Genomic DNA, 18,513 nt, shown 5'->3' on the forward strand with positions numbered 1-18,513 from the left:
GGCGGGGGTGGGAGGGAGAGTTTATAGTTTATGTTCATCCTATCCACAATGGTATTTTTCACACTGCTTTTTCTATATTGGGTAAATGCAGTCATGTAAGTAGGGCATTTTGAAATATCCATCCATCCATTTCCATACTGTTTATCCTACACAGGGTCACGGGGAGGCTGGAGCCTATCCCAGGGCAGACCCCCAACCCTAGATGTGTGAGGTACGCCCCCCCCCCCCCCATTTTGAAATATGCCTTATACCAAAGCACTATAAAATTCTCGATTCTGATTGGTTAGAAGGTGTTTAATTGTCCATAATAGGACATTCCACAGCATTAACTGTAACTATAAGAAATATGTTGTGTATATTAATAAAGTATCCATTATAATCGTTGGCAAACTGCTGTGGTGTAATCAACCATGATGCTATTGGAAAATAAGCAAATTTATGTTAGAAATGGTCCTCATTTTCCCACCAGACCACCTTTTACCACCCTGTCATTGCTTACTTTTCTATAACCCCACACCCCCATCATGTCGTATTCCTAACTCCTCCCATCCCTTTCCTTTCATCCATCCATTCACACTGTAACATTGTTCACAGGTTAAGTAAATGTTGAAAACATTTTTAAAGCAAAAATTTCCTCGTTTTTGAATAGAAATAGGACATGGTGGTATTTTCAAATTGCATTTTCTTTCATAGATTCTATTCTTTTGAGAACAGCTATAGCTAAAGATTAAAAAAAAAATAATAATAATAAAAATACCTATATCATTTTCAACAGTTAAAAAAAATACATGTTTTAGGGACTTTTAAATACTTGCTAACTGGTTTTGTATACTATCTACTGATTCATACTGGTCTAGTGCTTTTGTATGTGTTCCTAAAAAATAGTCATATTTAATGTTATTAGTGTGTGTGTTCTGCCAAAGGCTTTAGCAAAGGCTGAATCCTTGGAAGGGACAAAGGGTCAAACAGAAGAGCCATGCATATAACGGCCCCCTACTGTAGTTTTGTGTGTGTGTGTGTGTGTGTGTGTGTATGTGTGTGTGTGTGTGTGTGTGTGTGAGAGAGAGAGAGAGAGAGAGAAAGAATGGTAGTGAGTGTATACGTGCCAGTAGGCATTATGCCCAGGCAAGACTGGCCGCAGGATCAAAGGCTGCCATACTGGGAGCACATAATCTCTCTCTCTCTCTCTCTCGCTCTCTCTCTCTCTCTCTCTCTCTCTCTCACACACACACACACACGCACAAACACATTTTGCTTTGAAATATTCAGCAATGTCCTATTCCATGGATTTATGCATTAAAGATGAGTGCACACACCTTTGTCCACTGAAAAAGCGGACAGGGAATGTAAAAGTGTGTGTGTGTGTGTGCGTGTTGTTACCGTGGTGACCTCCCTCTCTGGCACCCCCCGGAGGCGTGCGTAGAACTCCAGATGCTCTCGTCCTGTTAGGAGGTCATCAATACCATCAAACTGAGGACAATATCCCATGTTCTGATGGACCTGGCTCATCTCTGTACGAATGCTGCAGAGAGAGAGCGAGAGAGCGAGAGAGAGAGACAGAGAGAGAGAGAGAGAGAGTGATTTATCCACTCATCATATTCAACTGACCCATTTTATCACAATCTTTGTCCTTTTTTACTCTGTTAGTTCATCCACACCTTTTCATTCCTTTTACTGTTTTTTGTCCATCCATCCATCCATCTATATATGCATTCATTTAATCCCATTCCCCTTTCCTTCATGTTTCCATTTTCCATACCACTTATTCTACACAGGTTCACTGGAGAGCCTGGAGCCTATCCCAGGGAACTTGAGACACAAGGTGGGGGACACCCTGGACAGTGTGCCAACCCATCGCAGGGCACAATCGCACACTGGGGGATGAAACTAGATTACCCGGAGTTAACCCCTGGGGCACAGGGAGAACATACACACTCCTTGCACACAAAGCGGAGGCGGGTTTCGAACCCACAACTCCAGCGGTTGAACTACCAACCATCTTTCTGGTAGAAATGCAGCTTCTCTCTGTCAAAATGTCTGATTCCCGTCAGTTTCCTACAAGTGCATTGTCTCATTCATAACATCACAATCTCTTTCAGACCTCATACAGACAAACAGAAAAGTATGTGTGTGTGTGTGTGTGCGTGTGTGTGTGTACATGTAATTATATACATGAATTCATCTCTTTATGTGGAGCGCATATCTATATAATTCCAGGAATATTTGTTAGGTTTGACTGTGTGAGAGCTTTGTTTGTTTGTTTCAGAACTCCCCGTGTCTGTGACCGGCTCGAACATGACCTGGCAGTTCAATTTCCAGTTCCCTTGATAGCTTGCCTGCATGGAAGCAGCAGCATAAACACATTTGAGGTGAACCTCAAACAAATGTCCTCCTTTATGTGTCTTATATATAAGCCAAATAATCCAACACTACAACCATCTCTTCTCTCTGTCCCATTTGTGTCTCTTTCACTGCCACTACTGCTGTTCTTTGTTTATTTACTCTGGCAGAGTTGTGAGGTCTGTGTGGGGAAAAAAAAATCAGCCCAAAACAATCCCTGTCCTAACCGTTATACACAGTTTAACTATTATGTATTGTATTGTAACAATGTATTGTAATATTTAAAAGTAACCTCAAACCAAACATAGTTAATAGTGCTATTTATTATTTATTACAATACGGAGGCACAGTGGCTCCAGAGTTCCTCTAGAGTTCCTTCAGAGTTCCTCCAGAGTTATTGAGCTAAGGTAACTGTCTGGGTGGAGTTCTTTAACATGCATCATAAATTAAGAGAGCAAAACACTGCTATGATTGGTTAATCTCAATCAGTCCCGTTTCTTCCAGAAACTACGGATGCCCTTAGAGGCTCATGATCTCGAGTTAACTTCCCTGTGATCTCAACATAAAAAAAAAGCTGTTTTCTCATGGTCTCCACTTAATTTTCCTGTGATCTCGCTGTTTTCTCACAACGTAATTATCACGAGAAAATCTCGCACCTTGTGAATGGGACTGGTGATGCATGCATGTTAGTTTTTTGAGAATTGCCCGCTGTAGAAATGGACATTATCTCGGCATTAAGAGAGAGTGGTGTTCCTTTCTCAAGTGCCAGACACTAATGCGGAAGTCGTCAATCAGAGCTATTTCAGCTTGAGTCCCTGATCAAAGTAAAAACAAATGTGTTCACCCATGATGCTGTGGGATTGCGGTAAGCTTTTGCTGCCTCCAGAACAATAAAAACAAGATGTTGTTTTGTCAATTACACAGAAAAATTAAGTCATGATCACAAGACAACAGCTTTTGTTAGGTCAATATCATGAGAAAACTATTGTTTTGTTATGTCGAGATCACAAGAAAACAAGAAAAATAAATAAATGCATGGCCGCTTAGGGCTTCCATTAAGAAACAGACCTCGATCTCACTCAGAAAAATTCCCAAATTGGCAGAGATTACTGCAGCAAAACTAAGTTAACAGTAAATGTATGTACAGTGGATCTAAAAAGTCTACACACCCCTGTTAAAATGGCTTGTTTTTGTGATGTAAAAGAAAAAAAAATGAAACCAAGATAAATCATGTCAGAACTTTTTCCACCTTTATTGTGAAATTTTAACCTATTAATTAAAGTGAAAAACAAATAAGAATTATTTTAGGGGGGACAAAAAGTGAAAAATAAAAAATGTACAATAACCTGGTTGAATAAGTGTGCGCACCCTTAAACTAATACTTAGTTGAAGCACCTTTAGGTTTTATTACAGCATTCAATCTTTTTCAGTAAGAGTCAATCTGTTTGGCATGTCTTGATTATTTTGTCGATATGTGCCAAATATTTTGCCATTCTTCCTTGCAAAAACATTCTAAGCATCGCCTGTGCACAGCACTCTTCAGGTCATCCCACAGATTTTTAATTGGATTTAGGCCTGGACTCTGGCTGGGTCAATCCAAAACCTTGAACTTGTTTTGATGAAGCCATTTCTTTGTTGATCTGGAGGTTTGCTTCGGGTCGTTGTCATGCTTAAAGGTGAAATTACTCTTCATCTTAAGTGTTTCAGCAGAAGCCTTAAGCCTGTTTTGTGCCAAAATTGACTGGTATTTGGAGCTATTCATTATTCCTTCCATCCTGATTAAAGCCCCAGTCCCAGCTAAAGAAAAATAGAAAAAAGTATGATGCTGCCACCACCATGCTTCCCTGTGTGGATGGTGTTTTTTTGGTGATGTGCTGTGTTGTTTTTTTTTTTTTTTGTATTATGGCCAAAAATGTAAACTTTGGTCTCATCAGACCATAACACATTATTCCACATGGTTTGGGGAGATTGGACGTCTTGCCACCCTACACCAAAGCCCAGAGACATGAAGAATTCAGAAGATTGTTGTCACATGTAAGGAGCAACCAGTACTTGCTAGAAATTGCTGCAATTCTTTTAGTAGGCCTCTTGCCAGCCTCCCTGAACAGTGTTCTCCTGATCTTCTCTTCAGTTTTAGAGGGACATCCTTGTTGATTATGTCTTTTGCAAGTTTCATGGTATATCCAATGCCTTGGACATGTTTTTGTAATCCTCTCCTGATTGATATTTTTCAACAATGAGATCCCGTACCTGCTTTGTAAGCTCTTTGTGGCCCATGAATTTTCCAGGTGGATCCTATAGGAACAACTGTACTTTATTTAGGGTTAGACAGTCACTTTAATTAATGGAAGCTGTATACTAATTAGTGTTTAACATGAGTTTGAATGTGATTGTTTCATTCAAAACACTGCCACATTCCCAATTATAAAAGGGTGTGCACACTTATGCAAACTGGGTATTGGAAATTTTTAGCTTTTCTCCCAACCCCCCCCCCAAAAAAAAACAAAAAAAACCAAAAACATTCCTGGGTGTTTCTCACTTGATATTTATATGTTACAATTTCACAATAAAGGTGAAAATAGTTCTGACATTATCGAACTTAATTTAATTTTTTTTTTACATCACAAAAACCTGCCATTTTAACAGGCGTGTGTAGACGTTTTATATACTGTACACTGTAGAATAACATTATGTGTTTTATTAGGTAGCTAATATGAACCAGTAAGGCTACCAGTTTTATTTATATATCCCTATATTTTTGCGTTCCCTATGAAAAGTCAATTAATGTAAATCCCAGGGATAGACTCTGGATCCACTGTAACCTTGACCAGGATGAAGTGGTTACAAAAGATGAATAAATGAATGATATTACAATACACAATTGACAATCCGTTGGATACCAGTGTAGATGAATTGATAGAAATCTTGTTTTGGCCAAAATTGCGTTTTTCCTGTCTATAACATACTTTCACGCCTCAACTTTATGAAAACATAAATATGTAAATATATGCGTAAAATATGGAAATGTTTTATTTATGTTTTAATCTTGCCTTTGCTATCTTCTTGCAAAGATCATGTTGGTAAGGAATCTGCCTAATGAGGATTAAAGCCTTGCTAGCTTGCTAGATGTCAGGCTTTGATCGTGTTGTTGGATACGTGCCGTAGCGAAATGGCCATCGCTGGTGTAATCAATTCAGTTTGTAATCTGATTCTGGCTGTCAAAATGTCTGTGATGTTTCCGTGCTGCAGTCAGAATTCTTTAAATGCAATTTTCACTTTTGGGACTAACCAGACTTTAAAATGCTAGAACTTCACTTGTGGTTTGAGATATTGTGCATGAGAAGAGAAACAAAGTTCAGGACAACCTGTAGTCAGAAGTTTCAGAATTTCACCACATCTTTTCTGAGAGACTGTGGAGATCAATTCATTGTTCAATTTGTTCAGAATGCATATTAAATCCAGAAGAACCACAGACTGAACAACACTGTGGTCACATGACGTCAGCTTGGTTTATAGCTTTTAAAACAAGACACACTCCCAGTCTTAGAATGATATAATGATAATGAGTCTTTATTGGTCAAATATACATTAGAGCACAGTGAAATTCTTTTAATCGCATACCCCAGCATGTCAGGAAGCTGGGGTCAGAGCGCAGGGTCAGCCATGATACAGTGCCCCTGGAACAGAGAGGGTTAAGGGCCTGGGTTAAGGGCCTTGCTCAAGGGCCCAACAGTGGCAGCTTGGCAGTGCTGGGGCCTGAACCCCCGACCTTCCGATCAGTAACCCAAAGCCTTAACTGCGAAGCCACCACTGCCCATTCTACTTGTACTGCCACACATACAAGTTCTTATTGAGTGCACGTTCAACTGGGATTTTTTAGCTCATTTGTTGGCTTGACTGAGACTACAGTTTGATTTTGGTATTCTGAGGTTACAGTTACTGAAGTTAGGATTAGGGTTAGTGTTAATAGGGTTAAGGTTCTGAAGGTTTGTATTAGAGGTTCTGTTATTAGTGTTTAGATTATGAAGCTCAGGTTTAGATTTACTTTTGTATTTGTGTGTGTACTTGAGTGTGTTCACCTGTATCCACAGAGGAAGGCTTCTCCACCTGAGGGTCGAATGTCTCCAGTCAGCATTTTAAACGTTGTGGTTTTTCCTGCCCCGTTTATACCCAGTAGGCCGAAGCACTATCACAAACACAAACATGTACACACCAATATAGCACACAGTGGATATTATTGTAACAGTCACACGCTGATAGTGGATTCATTAGCACGGCTGGACATTTTGACTGACCTCAGCAGCTGGGACACCCACAGTTATCCTGTCCACTGCTGGGATCTTCTTACCCGAGTACACCTACCAAGACAGACAGAGAGAAAGAGTGAGAGAGAGAGTTTTTTTTTTTAAAAATCTGATTTTACATGCAGTCTGATAATGAGAAAGCTATATATGAGTCATCAATAATTGCATATATACATACAACATTTGTAAAGATTTAGAATACATTTGATCCAAAACTATAAGCTTCCTGTAGGTATTATTTATTTTAGCCTCGTATCTCTAGAACAAAACTAACAAAGCAAACCATATGCATTATATTTATGGCCAAATTGTTCTTTTAAAATAATATATTATACAACCAGCTGTAATGTTTGGGGTTACCTCCGAAAGCCCTATATTTTTTTCTGAAACTTAAAGCCAATTTTACTTTGCATTTCTGGAGATGAAGTTGCATAACTTATCATCAAGGCATATGGGAAAGAGATTGGCTCTCATTCTATCAAAATGTATTCCGTAGTTAAAGGCTAGCTGCCCTTGTGGGACTGGCAGGGACTGGAGACAAGTCTGTAGGAGACGTATGTGATGACACTTCTTACTACAGACACCCTATCTGTGTGACATCTGCTCACAGCATTTGTGTTAATGATCAAAGCGAGTGTGTGCAGTTTGTAAGATGGAATGTCCTCAGTCCTCTACTCTTCATCTTATCAGGGCGGTTACAGCTGGGTGTGCACACACACACTGGATGTGCATTGCAGAGAAGATGCAACTGTTAGGAAGATGAAGCTCCAGGCTGGTAGCTGAAGCTAATCTTAATCTGCTCTCAGCACGATGGGCTGATTACAGAGCAGTAGCCCACCAACCAACATTAAACCAGCCGATACCTGCTTCTTAAGCAAATGCTCAAACCACTGCTGGGAAGCAGAGCACTTGAGAATTGCCTTGAGAGGTGCTGGTGTACTTTCAGGTCAATAGACTTTTACTGCAAATTAGAGGTGAGTCATTAGACTCGCCTCCGTCAGTCCAACTTCCTGATTCAGTGATTATGAAACAGTGAAAACAGAGATCCCTGACTGAGACACAAAGCTTTATCAGAGTGCATCTTAGCCTAGAACCATCTTTAACAACAGCCCAAGAGGACTAGAAAAGTCATAGAAAATGCATCAAAAGGGAGACTACATTTTTGACACACTAATAACAAATTTCCTGAAACGTAAGCGACTAACGTTTCCCAACTTGATAGCTTGATGAGGTCACAAAACTCGGGTCTTCAGAGGTGCTTTAAAAGGCGGCCTTGACCTTAAAGCATCCAATAAGTATCTCAGAAAATAAGGTATTATCTATAAAAGGTTATTTGGTTTGCCCTCTGAGGGAACCATTAAAGGTTATGTGTAGAAGCCTACAACGGCATTTCGTTTTAAGAAAAGGATACAAATAGCTATTTTAGGTCTCTCAACTTAGAGGATAAAGAGTCACCAATGTTTTCTCTTAAATACTTGATGCCACCAATGGCAATATCCTCATGTTGTAGCATAACCCCCCCCCCCCCCCAAAAAAAAAAAAAAACACCAGAAATGAAGAAACATGGGCAATGATGTGTTGTGAGTTTGAATCCTGATACCATTCAACAAGGCCTTTAACCCTCATCTGCTCAGCTCAATTGTAATCACTTTGGTTAAGGCATCTCCCGAATGAATAAATGTAAATGTAAGAAACATGTAGGATAATGCCAAAGAAAAGAAAACAAAACGTACCTTTGTGAGGTCACAAACCCTGAGTAGATCATTCTGGGCTTTTCCTCTCTGCACTCGCTCACGCTCTCGAGCCACGTCTTCATCCTCTTCTCCTGCAGATCTTGGCAACCCAGTGACTAACCTGCACCGTGCCATGCCACAATAGTATTAAGTTTGTGTAAATCTTTATGTCTCTGATATGTCTTGTACTTGTGGGTCCAGAACTCACCTTGGTTTACAGAAAAACTTGTACTGGATGAGGAGGGTGAAGCTGAACATGACTACACCCTGTATCGCCATGGCAAACAGATTCTTCCCTACCATATTCCAGCTCAGGGGATCCTCAAACCTATCCTCTCCTGAGAAAGACATATAGAAAAAAAAGTATAAGACTAGGCATGTTAATGTATTTAAAATACTATTACTTGTATCAGTATGCAGTACTGTATGCAATATGCAGCTAGTGTCACTTGATGTACTACTACCTGACAGTAACTTAGCATTTAGATTAGATTGCTTCACTCCTGTGCTGAAGGTATTGTCACCAAAAATGTGTTCACGTTAAGTGGGTAAAGACACGAATTATGCAATGTCTTGGTGGAGAAAAACTTTAAGGTAATCAAAAACAGCTTCATCTTTAATTTTGGAGCAATACAGTAATTAGATATTTAGCATAAACAGGACATTTTCTCTTCTGTATATAATAATAAGTATTACACTGTCACAGCCAGTTGAGCGCTAATGAGCTTTTGAAGAATAATTGAGGAAGATACTAAGGTTAAACACAACTTTTTTTCCTCAATCAATTCCAGAAATAGGTTTATTTGCACATTATTAAATTCATACATGAGTACAAGCAGAAGCAACTGTAAAATAAAAGATATTGGACACATTTTATATTTTTCATTTACACAAGAATACTTAATTAATATTCTTGTTGTTCACATACATTCTAGTATGTACCTTGCTGAAAAACAAACAAACCACTACCACCCAAAAAAAACAAACAAACAATAGAAACCATCACAGAAAAACGGTTTCCAGTACAAATACCATTACAAACCACCAGCTAACCATTAAAACCGTTACCATTATTGGTGCTTAATGGTATCCAATAGACATAACAGACAAATTACCAGTAGAGACCCACAGCGATCATTACAACCAATACAATTCCCATTATAACCATTAAAACCATTACAAATTCTATGAGGGTTTTTAAAAATATTTTTTTTTGTTTTTTTCAGTAAGGTAGTGTGCATGCATGCATGTGTGTGTGTGTGTGTGTGTGTGTGTGTGTGTAATAACCACAGTCAATTAACAGAAATAAGGAACTATAAATAAGCAAATTGGGAAATGATGTATACCAATTCATAGAATGAGTGAAGGTAAATGAGAACAGATCCCTGAGACCATATAATCAAAGTAAAGAGCAAAAGAAGGACTAAAGTGGTGCTGAAAGTGGTCAGTGAGCAGAGATTTAGGTTGGACATCAAAACATATATACATTATATATAAATTATAAGGCCTATACTATATTTAAACCTAACAAATGGGAGAAAGAGTGTCAGCTTTAAAAGAAGCAGGTATGGTGTTTCAATATGGTGACAGTTATATTCTCAATAACCGTTGAAGCAGGTAGCATTGCTGCCTCACCGTTCTAGTGTCTTAGGTTTTGATTTTGGAGTTCATTTTGGTTTCTAGTGAGTAATCTTGTTTCTGCTTACCTGCCAAAAGTATTTTCTTACTGACTACTCGAAATTGCACCCAGATGTGAATGTGTGTATTTATGTATGTCCAAGGGGTATTCCCCTACCTAGTGTTCCTTAAGGCAGGATTCAACTGAGTAAAATCAGCATATTCTTTATTTAAAATCAATCCAGGAATCATTATCCATTATCCATAGTCCATAGTGAGGGTCATAACACAGGCAGATGACAGTAATATACAGTATTGCATAATTGTATCACTGGAAAATAGGCGAGGGTCTAAATCAGGAAATACACAGAGCTAGAAAACAAGGAATTCAGGAAAATACGAAACAGGAAACCAAGGACTGGATTTCATGACAAAAATGCAACTACAGTGTTTATTCTAATTGATCATTCATCATTTAAAGACACAACAAGACAAGGCTGTAGACAAAACATAAAATCATAACAAACTTTATTTAAGAGCTGTAAGAACTGGACAAATATACAGTACTGCCTACCTTAAAAGCCTCGAGGAACGCATTGCTTTACAGATTATCTGGCACTATTGTTAGTTGCATCGGACCTCTTTAGTGCTTCTAGGAAAGACATTCTAATCCACATTTCTCATCCCTCACCCTACACTCCTCCTCTCTACTAAATATTGATTTGTTCTCTGCTTGCTTTCCTATGCTGTCTGCACCCAATATCATCCCTGGGTCAGCAAACAAAGCATGGCACGAAAACATTCTGGTTTAAAAAAACACAACACCATGGACAAATTGACCCGACATGCAGAGCGCTGAAATACAGCATGTCAAAACTGTGTTGCAAAAGGCCTTGTAATTTGAATAATTATTCAGAAATTGTTGTACTGTAGTTTCTTTTACAATCACAGATAAACAGAAGCAGAATCTTAAGGCCACTTACTTTAGTTTTTCCAGAGTTAAGCTGCTCAACTTGTTTCAACTGATCTACTATCAGCTATATTAACGACCAAGGCTTATCCAGACTATCTAGAATCTTTGAATTTGCATGTTTGCTTAATAATATTGAATCCTAAAAAATAGATGAAGCCAAAATGAAGCATTCTAAGAAAGACAGCATGCGCAGGTAATGATATGACCCAAACAATATATTTAATATGGAAGCAAAAAAGAGAACAATTTTTCTGCCCAATTTGGTCATTCCCACCCACCAGCCAGCTCTCCCCATCACATGACAGCTACCAACCAGGGAGGGTGAAGGCTAACACATGCTTCCTCCAAGACATGTGAAGCCAGCCACATCTTTTCTAACTGCTGCTCATGCTGCCATCACTGGTCAGTGTAACACACTCTGTGTAAAGCGCTATTAGCCCTCTTCTACATACAAATATCCTCAATCTTCTAGTGTCACAGTGATTGACAGGAGAGAGGGAGAGTGAGAGAGAGTGTGCCATCCCTCACACGTCGAAATCACCCTGAACCTACGGTAATCAGGATTCAATCTCAGTGAATTAATTTTTAGTAATAAAATCACCATTAAATTCACAGTGTTGAAAAATATTACTTCGAAAACCACACAATTGTACTCATTTGGAATTCAGCATCGTTTTATTTCAGTTTTCAGAGAGTCACATTTTCCAAAAACAAGCACCTACGTACAGTTGAGGTCTATGCCTTGCAAAATCTGCAAAATGTTAAAAAATAACATTAAATAAATACATAAATAACAGGGATCATAGAAATTGCATTTCATTTTTTTTTATTTAGTTCTGCCCTGAATAAACTATTTCATATATTTCACAACATAACAGATGTTTACATATAGTCCACAAGACACAATACTAACTGAATTTACACAGATGAACCAATTCAAAGTTTACACACGCTGTGTAACGACACTGTGTGTCGTTACCTGGATGACCAACGACTGTGTTTATGTTTTGTGATAGTTGTTCATGAGTCCCTTGTTTGTCCTGAGCAGTTAAACCACCCACTGTTCTTCAGAAAAATCCTCCAGGTCCTGCACAGCCTTTACTTTTCCAGCATCTTTTGCATATTTGACCCCTTTCCAACAGTGGCTATATGATGTTGAGACCCATCTTTTCACACTGAGGACAACTGAGGGACTCGTACACGACTATGACAAAAGGTGCAAATGTTCACTGATGCTCAAGAAGGCAATACGATACATTAAGTCAGGGGGTGTAAACTTCTGAACAGGATGATGGGTGTAATTTGTTATTATTTTGTTTAAGATCTTTTTTTTTCATTTAGTACCGCCCTTCAGATACTACATAAGATAGTTACATGTCTCCCAGAAAACAAAATAATAGCAATTCACACCGATCATCCTGTTCAAAAGTTTACGCCCCCCCCCCCCCCCCGGACTTTTAATGTATCGTGTTGCCTTCTTGCAGAAGATGCTGGAAAAGCAAAGAATGTGCAGGACCTGGAGGACTTTTCTGAAGAACAGTGGGCGGTTTAACTGCTCAGGACAAACAAAGGACTCATGAAGAACTCTCACAAAACATAAAAACAGTCGTTGATCATCCAGGTAACGACACACAGTATTAATAATCAAGCGTGTGTAAACTTTTGAACTGGTTATTATTAGGTATTATTATTTCTATTATTAATTATTATTGTGTCTTGTGGACTTATATGTAAACAACTGTTATGTGAAATAGCTTGTTCAGGACAATTTTATGATCCCTCTTACATATTTTTTAATTTATTAAAACTTTGCAGATCCTGTAAATTTCTGACATTAATTATACTTGTATTCGTTTATGTTTATTTTGTGTTTACTAATTGAGTTTCAATAATTAAATTTTCAGATTTATAAAAAAAAAAGAAAAAAAAAAGAATCTGTATTCATATTGCTCATGTCAGTGCACAATTAATCAAACACTGTGTCTGTCAGGGACTGGCAAAGGCAATCAAGCCTGGCTTTGAATGACTAAAATAAAACTATGAATATCAAGGAGGTTAATTCAAAACAAATAAATACACACGCACAGTTTTTGAAGTCATATACGTAATATTTCAATGCTATAAATTTCAATTGGTGATAAACTTCATTATAAATTATGGAATTCCTCCATAACATCCAGTTTCATGATCGCTGGAGGAATTAAAATAAGTATTTGCATTTGTTACTAAATACATCATGTAGCAGCTGACAATGTTTTCCAACTCCTGAGGCAACGAGTACTTGTAAAATCAAAGACGTTTATTTGCATTTTTATCTGGTTTATTTTGACATTTTGAGCTGGAATTTTCTAGAGGGAGAAAATCAATGACAGCGATGATTTGGTTGGAAATAAAACCGCTAAGCAGCAGCTGTAAAATGATAGAATTCTCCCAGGCCCCCGATGTAAATCCATCCATATACTTTGTTAAAGATTGTGTGCTGGTGGTTTTATCTTCTCTTTCGTTCTTCAAATGCTCTCTATATCTCGACTCCTCTGTCCCATCTTTCCTCAATCACTTTATCCCCTCTCTTATCCTCTGCCAAATGCTTATGTCTAAATATATCTGAATGTCTGGTTGCTAAACATGTACACACAGACAAACACACACACACTCCCAGAAGCCTGTGTAGAGATGCACTAAGTATTGTAGCACTTTGAATACATTCAAGCCAAAGAAGAGACTAGGGGAAGGAATATGAGATGGACTAGGCCTGGGGTACTTCATGTAAAATTTGTGAAGTTCCAGTTATGGTCTGGATAAGCAACTAACATGACAGTTCAATGTTTTTGGCTATAAATAAGACAATGTGGAGTGGTTGTTTTGTTTCATATTGGTGCTTCATGTTACCACTTTCGACTAGTGTCGAAATGATGTGTCTGTTTTGAACTTGAAGCAGAAAATAAACCCACACTTCCAGAACTAATGGTTCTGCTACAGTATAATTTGAGGAGTTGGTTTGGTCTGTTGAAATTCAACCCCTGGAATAGGGAGATATGTATGGGATATTGGAGGAGCCAGGACACGGACTAATGCATAGGATACACTGTATCCGATACAGTATGGTATGAACTAGAAGATTGGCAAGGGAATAGATCTCCAAGTAATACAAAATCACTGTGTTGTCAGGGGTGCTAGTGGTGGATTGGAGGTTAAGGCTCTGGGTTACTGATTGGAAGGTCAGGGGTTCAAGCCCCAGCACTGCCAATCTGCCACTGTTGGGCCCTTGAGCAAGGCCCTTAACCCTCTCAGCTACAGGGACGCTGTATCATGGCTGACCCTGCACTCTGACCCCAACTTCCTAACATGCTGGGGTATGTGAAAAAAAAAAAAAATATTTCACTGTGCTGTAATGTATATGTGATCAATAAAGACTCATTATCATTATCTCCTGGTAATGAGACTATAGTCATTTTTGAGGCCAAGCCAGAATCTGACAAGAAACGTTGGGCTGTGCTGTTGAGTATCAGAATCAGAAATCCTGTATTTTCATAAGCGCCTTCATTTTTACTGCATACCATCAAAATAGACACTTTTCCAAGCCAACAAAATAAGGTCGTGGTTACATGCCAATAGGAGGGATAATTGATCTGAGAAGCTCCATATTTGCAGCACCCATTTCATCTCAGCTAAGTGGCTAACTATCATATCAGTCAAGCTGACATGCTAACTAAGCGTGCATCTCAATCAGCCCCCTAGCTCCCTAGTTTGTGAATCAGTATACCGTGCACACCAGTACAAGTTCAGGCACTGGTAAGGACCCTGGCTCACATGACTACATACTCATGTTGTAAAACGTCAGCGTTAGCATTTACCAACAACAGGCAATAAAGATATCTTCGATGTTATATGTCATATAAATTTCTTAGCTTAATCACATGCCTTTCTATCGTTTCTATCATGGTGCGGTTCTATCATGGCTAGCTGCTGGATTTTTAAAAATCATTAAACACTTAAAAGTCTTTAGACTCAAACAAACCGCATATAGAAGGTCAAATAAAGTTAAAAATCGCTAATGTAAGTAATCATTTGAGAGCTACAACATCGATAACAAGCTACTTATGTTTGTAGAAGTTGTTGACTGAGCGTTCCTCTATCTTTTTTTGTTCAGTGTTCAGAAAATATGACCTCATTTCCAGAACATAGTGAGCATCGATGCTCCCTGGTTTTTGAGGTGCATTGTGGGGGTTTTCAGGGAGCGAATGTTCGAGTGCACTGGAAGGTTTTTGCGATTGAGACAGCACTTAAAATGTCCGACTTCCTGATCAGTGCCCTAAATACTGAAATAGGGAGCTGACTGAGGTGCACCCTAACAATTTAACAGACCTTGCTTGCTAGTTAGCAAAGTTGTCTAATTTCTATTGCTTTAACAAACCTATGTAGCTCGCTTAATATCTACATCAAGAAACTTACTGGCTAGGTCTTGCTGTTACTGAGGAGTGGTGTATAACACACACATATAGCTTGCTAACTTTGTTCAGTCAAGAAATGAATTTATTGCATCTGTTTAGGCTGCGCCTCAGCTTTCAGTGCCATGACCCCCTCAATGTTAACATAAAACACTACATCTTGGCTGTTCCCACAAACAATAAACTTTGGACTTGTATGACTCATATGCTTTCAATTTCTCTCTACATGGTTCCAGAAAGTCTTCATACATTGGAGAAATTAACACTTCATTTTTTTTTATTTATTTTTTTTAGCAAAATGCCTTCCAAAATTTTTCATACTTAGTTTATAATTTTTTTCAGATAGCCTTTAAGGATGCCTTTGAGAATTATCATGATTGGATAGGGAAGCTATTGCAAGGTTGCAATGGACATTTAACAGGAAACATGGCGAGCACATCACACACGACAGTGTTGCCAAACGTACAGTATTAACAAAGTAAAAAAGACTGGAAGTGTTGCGGACCAAACAAGAAGTGGCCGTCCACGAACATCCACAGATGAAGGTACAACAGACATTTTGGGAAACCTTGTATTATAAATAAACGCTCAGAGTTTCTATGAGCTATCTTTGTGTGTTTGATCATTTCAGGCTAGGTGAACGCTTAAGATCACTTAGTTGCCAAGCAATATGGATTTTCTAGACTTACACTATTCGAAAGTAGCAGAACAGCATTCCCTGTCTTTTAGTGGTAAGCCATAATAATAAGTGGATAACATTCTAAATAAAATTCTTGATGGACTTTTTTCCCCCCCAGATTATATAATATTTTACTAATAGCTAGCTAACCATGTTACCAAATCAAGTTGCTAGTCTACTCAGGTCTTTTTGCAGCTAGATTACATGCACATCTCTTTTTTAAAGGGGTCTATGAACTCTAAGAGATGGGCTGCGCTAGTGGATTAGCCAGGGTATGGGCTAGGGAATTGACTATGGAAGTAGTGGATGGGCTCTAGGTGGATTAGAAGATGTGGCAGTAGATAGACTAGGGGATAAAACAGGTAATGGATGAGTGAATGGATTAGAGGATAAAACAAGGGATGGGATAGTGGATTAGCTAGCAGATAGTACAGAAGATAGAAGTCATCAGTTGATTCTTTGGAATCGGAGGGACTCAGATGGACCGACACAACAATTTGGCTTAATTGTCAAAATAAAAAAAGCATGGAGACTCTGGCATGGAGATGGAGCTATTTTCAGCACATGTTCATTAGAGTTCATAGTACTGCCTTGATGTGTGTGTGTGTGTGTGTGTGTGTGTGTGTGTGTGTGTGTGCGTGTGCTTACCCAGACTGATGAAGAGTGTTGCCATGGCCTGGTTCTTGGCCATATCGATGAGGCCACGGCCCAGACAAAAGTGAGGGAAGATCAGCAACACTTGCTTCACTATGTTATTGATATCAGTAATGTTCTAGAGAAAGAGAGAGGGAGAGGGAGGGGAAAAAGAAAGCGAGAGAGTGAGAGAGATTAGGTGAGAAAAAAACATGACACGTCTTATGGTGTGGCATTAAAAGTGTAAAATATTACTTGCTGTGTGTATATGTGTGAGTTGGTGTGTGTGTGTGTGTATACTGTATGTCACTAAGTGTGGCAGGAACAAAAGCAACTCTATTCATACCCATAATTAAGAAAGGCACATGTCACCGCATCTGTACACTGTGTGAAATTCTCACACACACACACGAGGAAGCCTAGTTTATGATACACATTCAAAGTGATTGAAAGCTTCCATCTGCCTTTCTTCACAGAGACAGAGAGAGAGAGAGAGAGACAGAGAGAGAGAGACAGAGAGAGAGAGAGAAGTAAGATACACAGATGGACATTGAGGCTTAATGTATTTTATTTCTAGAGCGGAAAGAAAGCTGTTGTGTTTTATACTACGCTGAAGGTTCTGCCCTCAGTTCTGCAGCATTGTTGCATCTTTTTCTGCTCTGGATGACTTAAAGGAAGTGAATTTAATATAATCATGGTGGGTCATACTATGTGTTATGTAGAAGTGCAGTGTATTCTGCAGAATAGGGTTCTTTGATGTAAAATACAGTATTCCTTCCTGTTTGGCCTTTGACCTCTGCACCTCAATATTTTCCTGTTGTCGTCCAGTAGAGGGCTAATAGCCATCTTTCATTGGCCATGGCACTAATTTAAAGGTAAACATGACCAAAAAAAGCTAGTTTGTGGACTGGTGAATTCAGTCGAACAGCCTGCCGATATTCTCCACCACAGTGCATGTGTGTGTGTGTGTGTGTATGTGTGTGTGTGTGTGTGAGAGAGAGAGAGAGAGAGAGAGAGAGAGAGAGAGAGAGATCAATAAATCCTTCTTTTGCCATTAGTCTGTTTCTGTAAAGCCTAATTGCTATGATGCAATATTGTAAATAACATGGTAGCAACATCCATGCCATTAGGGCACGAGACAGACAGACAGACAGAGAGAGAGAGAGAGAGAGAGAGAGAGAGAGAGAGAGAGAGAGAGAGAGAGAGAGAAGTGCAGAGACAGAAACTTTCCACTTTGTTCAACTTTGAGGCGGGAATTTGCTTTGTTGACCGACAGCATCGGCTATATTGACCACTAATGACGCAGTCCTTTGTATTACAGAGCATATGATCTAAAATGGGGAAGCACTATTTTTAGCAATGTGGAGCCATGAGATTTTATATAACACTCCCTGACCGGACTATAAATTATTCCATTAAAAGAGACAGCGTTGTATTAAAAAGGGAAACTGGATTCGACTCTATAAATACCTTTCACATTTCAAGACCTTTGAATTACAACGAACGACAATTTGAAGATACTGGGCCATAAAGTCGAGCACCTTAAAGACTAACGCAGACTGTCAACATTCATTCTTGAGCAATATTCTGGTCTAGGTGCACATATGTACAAATGTACATATTAAGTATCGTGCAAATAACATATTTAAAACATTATCTTATTGTTGTCCCCAGAAATGTCAGAACCTAATTCTAATGGTTTCACTTATAGTATTTACTAGTTGTAGTTATTGTATCTTATCTTATCTTATCTTCTAGTTCGCAAGTTAGCTAGTTTGCTAGAAAT

At 38.8% G+C, this 18,513-nt stretch overlaps 1 protein-coding gene across 1 annotated transcript in view; it reads right to left on the minus strand.

The window, feature by feature from the left end:
* LOC128604269 (phospholipid-transporting ATPase ABCA1) overlaps positions 1 to 18,513 on the minus strand; it is a 195,115-nt gene that overhangs the window by 17,577 nt on the left and 159,025 nt on the right. Inside the window, exons 40-45 of the mRNA XM_053619270.1 lie at positions 16,743 to 16,866; positions 8,586 to 8,715; positions 8,378 to 8,498; positions 6,636 to 6,698; positions 6,420 to 6,526; positions 1,381 to 1,522 (exon numbers count right to left, since the gene is read on the minus strand). Of these exons, the coding sequence (XP_053475245.1) occupies positions 1,381 to 1,522; positions 6,420 to 6,526; positions 6,636 to 6,698; positions 8,378 to 8,498; positions 8,586 to 8,715; positions 16,743 to 16,866 (687 nt within the window). The remainder of the gene's footprint in view (positions 1 to 1,380; positions 1,523 to 6,419; positions 6,527 to 6,635; positions 6,699 to 8,377; positions 8,499 to 8,585; positions 8,716 to 16,742; positions 16,867 to 18,513) is intronic.

Source organism: Ictalurus furcatus, chromosome 29 (assembly GCF_023375685.1).
Source record: "Ictalurus furcatus strain D&B chromosome 29, Billie_1.0, whole genome shotgun sequence".
Classification (NCBI taxonomy): domain Eukaryota; kingdom Metazoa; phylum Chordata; class Actinopteri; order Siluriformes; family Ictaluridae; genus Ictalurus; species Ictalurus furcatus.